The sequence below is a fragment of the Clarias gariepinus genome, chromosome 18, assembly GCF_024256425.1.
Source record: "Clarias gariepinus isolate MV-2021 ecotype Netherlands chromosome 18, CGAR_prim_01v2, whole genome shotgun sequence".
Lineage (NCBI taxonomy): Eukaryota > Metazoa > Chordata > Actinopteri > Siluriformes > Clariidae > Clarias > Clarias gariepinus.
The window spans coordinates 8147856-8152700 of record NC_071117.1 but is presented as its reverse complement, the minus strand read 5'-3'; the positions used below and the strand labels follow the sequence as shown (position 1 = coordinate 8152700).

General features: G+C 38.2%; 1 protein-coding gene across 1 annotated transcript; it reads left to right on the top strand.

Moving 5' to 3' along the window:
- The first annotated feature begins 294 nt into the window (after positions 1-294).
- Positions 295-2816, top strand: LOC128506678 (myoglobin-like). The gene is made up of 4 exons (XM_053477240.1): positions 295-368; positions 1879-1964; positions 2291-2507; positions 2597-2816. The coding sequence occupies exons 2-4, from the start codon at positions 1882-1884 to the stop codon at positions 2735-2737; spliced, it is 441 nt and encodes a 146-aa protein (XP_053333215.1). The 5' UTR covers positions 295-368; positions 1879-1881; the 3' UTR covers positions 2738-2816.
- The last annotated feature ends 2029 nt before the right edge of the window (positions 2817-4845 follow it).

Below are 4845 nucleotides of genomic sequence, written 5' to 3'. Positions count from 1 at the left end.
GAGATATAGAGGACATAACCAGTATAGCAATAGTTCTTATTCATTTAATTCATCCTAAAAATTTACAGTTTGGACATTTTTTTTAATCCTAAAAGTGGGATAGGGATACATGTTATAAGTGAGAAAGTAATAAAAATGTAGGACAAAAAAAAAAATGACAATCACTAGGAGAGATAGGAGGAGTATTATAGGGGGTGGAGTTATTATATATAAAAAGGAGTGGATATGCTTGATTGACAGGTGAAGGGATGAATTTTTGTAAGGCTAGAGTATAAAAGGACAAGGTCAGAAGCCAGATCCACTGCACGACAACAGTGAAGAAAATTTGTTAATCTGACTATAGCTGATACTCCTGCAACACTCTTCTGGTAAGTGTGGGATTATCTTTCAGGTGCCTGAGGGGTTCTTATCAAATGGGATTTTTGCAAGTTACAAATATACAGAGGCTGTAAGCATGTTTACAATTTAAGTTTCTCTTGAGTATAAGAGGTTATAGAGGTTGCACAGGACTGTGTGCATGTGCTTTAAAAGTCTTGGATTTTTCTCCACTGGTAGCGTAGGTACTTGTTTTTCGAATTTTTAATACACTGTTGGCTCCATATTGTGTACCTAATATTGCAGTTTTGTTGACTTGTGTTGTTGTTTTTTTGAAGTAGGTCAAGTAATTTGTTCTCTCTGGTGGTTAATCAAGAATAGTCTCAGTCACCCTTAAGGTGTGAATTGTGGGCAGGGCTTAGCAACAAGTAGCTGTTGTTCCACTACATCCATTTGTCCTGCAACAGTCGTGGCCACAAATCCATGTAGGTAGTGCATCACAGATCTAGTGCATTGTATTTAGCAAGGAGTTTTTTTTTTTTTTTTTTTTAAAGGCATGTGCCTTCAACTTATCACTCTTAAATTCTCACAGACCAAAATTTTCATAATGCGAAAGCAGATCTCAGAGAAACCCCATCTACTTTACACTATTTCACACTCCAGCAGAGCAGCAGTGGTAGGTGGGCCTAGAACTGCCTGTCTGATATAAAGTAATTAGCCCCATCCACTCACTACTTTACTACTAGATTAGATTAGGGTTCAGCTCATCTACTGAAGGCTAATCTCAGGAAAAACTAAACTGCTGATCATCCCAGGTGATTTATCTCCTGTGTCAGGTTCTCATGATCTCCCTGGGCAATGCTTTGATCACGCCTTCAGTCGATATCTGCAACCTTGTGGTAACCCTGGACAATCAGTAATTTTCCCCTCACATTGACATTACTTGTTCCTGTCAATTGTTTCATAACATGACAATTCTGCCATTTTTCTCCACATGGGCTACTGTGGTGCTTGTTCAGTCTCTTAAGACTGGACTACTGCAACTCACTCCTTCAAGAAGCACCTGCCTCTGTGCTCCATTTGTCTTATGCAACTGCACAGCTTTTCAACCTTTTTTTCCCCCAAAGTTCTTCTTGCTTGACTGCTCCCACCATCTCCCAATGTGTTTAGGGAAGACCTGCGTCTAAACTGTTTTCTATCCTGGTTTCTATGTGGTAGAATGAACTTCTCCAGATACCTTTGCATCCAAGTCACTGGCAATCTCTAAGTGTTAAAGAAAGATCAATTTCTTGGGTATTTGTCTTAATTTGTAAATTAAGTCTCATGGTAAGTTTAGTTAACAACCAAGTAAACCAGTGTAAGGATCGGTCTAAAGATGAACTGCAAAGCACTTTATTTTTGGTAAGTGTGTAAAGCCGTAAATACCTGTTCTGGCTTTATGCTCACTGTTAATGCTTTCAAAGTGATAAAATTGGTTCTCATGTATGAGGTACTGTATGTGTGCTGTCAATTCCTGGCCTCTAGCGTTTGATCTCATTCTGTTTTTGCTTTAATTGTCTGCAGACAATGTGTGACTGTGATTTGATTCTGGCCAGCTGGGGGAAAGTGGAGAGCAACTTGGCTGGTTATGGCGGGGAAGTTCTGACCCGGTTAGTACCGAACTACTTTTCCAAAAACTCTCCTGGCATGTCAAGCATCTTAGCACAAAGATTATCTAATACTTTCCTTTTAGAATAAAAGCTATTGACAGACCTATGTGGTCTATTGCTCTAAATTGGAGGGGTGTTTTTTTTTTCAATGTGCAGTAACCAAATGCACAATTTATTTGGGGGAGGGGGATGAGGATGTGTACAATTGTCTTCCTTTTTTCCCCTTTGTCTCCTGTATTTTTTTAATCCACTTTTCTCTGATAGTTACTGTTTTTATAGCTCCAAATTTACTGTTGAATATTCATTAATACATGCACTCTGGATAGTCTGTTCACAGAGCACCCTGACACCCTGAAACTCTTCCCCAAGTTTGTGGGGATCCCAAGTGGTGAATTGGCTGGAAATGCAGCTGTTGCAGACCATGGCAAAACTGTTCTGACGAAACTGGGTGAAATCCTCAAAGCGAAAGGATCTAATGAGGTTATCAAGCCACTGGCTACGACCCATGCCAACAACCACAAGATCGCCCTTAACAACTTCAAGGTGACATGATGCTCTTTCTTACATTTATAAGTTTACTTGTGTAAATGCACTACATACTACTGATGCCTTGAATACTATCAATCTTTCAGTTGATCACGGAGGTCATCATTAAGGTGCTTGGGGAGAAGGACGTGTGGGATGCTGCTACCCAGGATGCTTTCAGAAAGGTGATGGGTGCTGTCGTCAATGAGATCGACAGCGTCTACAAGCAACTTGGCTTCTCTGGCTAGAAAACATTTGTCCCCTCTAGTCCCTGACATATTGGAATGTTGGGATGAAGTAAACAAGTTCGTGTGGCCAGTGGGAGTACTGTTGTCGAGACATTTATGATTACTTCTGTTGTATGGTAATTTACTATTAATTATAAATGTATTGGTGACATGTCAATAAACAAATCATAAAAAGTCTCAAATTTTGCACTCTGTGGCAGGGGTGGACAAAATTTAATCTAAATACATACATAAAACTATTTGTTTAACCTCCTTCATAAGGTAGTTACTTGGCATGATTTCAGTCTGGGGTGGGGGGTCTCTACAGTGTAGAGTGAGTAGGTGTTAAGTGGGACGCTTACCCGTTTGGTTATTTACGGTGTCCTGATGGACTGATGCAATCTCTCTCATAATTATGGTAGGTTTGCTGAGCATGGTTCAGTTTTTAATTCTCACCACCAAGTTTGAGCCTCATGTCTGACAATGGGGAGGTAAAGAACCTGGAGAACTGTGAGAAAGTAGTTGACCCTCTGGTACCTTTTGTGTTCACATTCTGCAGGACATGGAATGATCATGTCATATCCACACCATGGTTACATCAATGTCCCTCATTTACTCACAGACACTTTACACTGGCTGTACTACCAGACAAACTAATTAAAAGACCGGTTGTGCTCTCTAGAGTTGCGTTAATGGTCATTTATGAATGTAATATTGGTTAATTTATTTAAAATAATGTATTGAGTAGATACCGTTAATCTAATACAGACAGGGGCTAATGCTAACATCAAGTTCAATGTTTAACATTGGCACAGGCAGTTTACATAATCTTAACAATGGTAGTGTTTAACAGAATTTAAATATTGTGTAAAAATCCATATAGAGAATTATTCTAGCAGTCATAGTCATCAGACATCTCTTTGTATCCTTTAATGTCAAAATCCACCTGTTAATTGGGTTTGTGTGTAGCATCACATTACACACAATTACTTTATACTAACACATTAAAAGTTTTCAACTTGGCTATACATTTAGATTTCTGTTGATCAAATTGTATAATCTGACCACATGAAGCCATTGTGACTTGATACTTTGTGAATCATGAGCAATTGATGCAATAAATCAGTAGGAGTCATGTTAAACATTAAATATATATGCATCCTTATTGTTACAAATCAATCACAATATTTGATAGAATCTAAAACAATATGTAGCTTTAACCCTTTAGTATAATCTCATCTTTTATTTTTATAGGATTGGGTCAGAGGAGTGACGGCTAGCCTTTTGGAGCTACTGGAGAAGCATGAACGAGCTGTTGGTTTTTGTAGTGCTGGGGGGAACTGCAGTTCTTGAGGGTCTGCATCAGCTTAGTGAGCAATGTTTGGTTTGGTCTGTGATCTGTAAATTGATTTCCAAAAGAACTTGACGTACACTCTTGAAACAAATGATTTTCATTGAACTTGGAGACACATGCCCCATCTGAATCACATGATAAGTAGCACACTGTTTCCATAGACTCTTTCTGTAAAGTTAGTCTTTTCTTGTTTTTTAAATTGGTTATGATATTTGAATATACAATTTATTGACATATGACTGCATTTTGAGGAATCCAAGTATTTTACTGTCCTTTAAGCAAAATAGAACCTGTATGCTCCTATTTTATGCAAATCACAGTTTTACCTTTGATTAGTTTTGAAGAAATAAAGTGTTTTCTATGCAATGTTTGTGTTTTAATTGTTGGGGTATTGTTGGACCCAAAATGTTTAACAGAAAAAAAACGATCACTTGGCCGAGTCTATTATTTCTTTTCTCTCACAGAAATGTTTGACTTAATTCAATCAAATTCAAAATCATATTTAAGTCTGTATGAAATGTGAATGTGTGTGAGTCAGAAAGATAAGATCGTCCCTGATGAACAAGCCGAGGGCAACAGTGGCAAGGAACAACTCCCTGAGATGTTAATAGGAAGAAACCTTGAAAGGAACCAGACTCAAAAGGGAACCCATCTTCATTTGGGTGAAAATGGATAGCATGAATTGATCTGCATAAAAATATGTGAGACTGAAAGTTCAGTATAACAGGAGATGTGTTAAATTAAATGGAGTCCAGTTTGTTCCTGGAGGCTCAGG

Bases quoted from the DNA above. Each gene is read 5' to 3' on its own strand.
- LOC128506678 (XM_053477240.1), top strand. From the start codon at position 1,882: ATGTGTGACTGTGATTTGATTCTGGCCAGCTGGGGGAAAGTGGAGAGC. The intron at 1,965-2,290 runs GTTAGTACCGAA...CACTCTGGATAG, and splicing joins GGCGGGGAAGTTCTGACCCG to TCTGTTCACAGAGCACCCTG. The intron at 2,508-2,596 runs GTGACATGATGC...TCAATCTTTCAG, and splicing joins TCGCCCTTAACAACTTCAAG to TTGATCACGGAGGTCATCAT.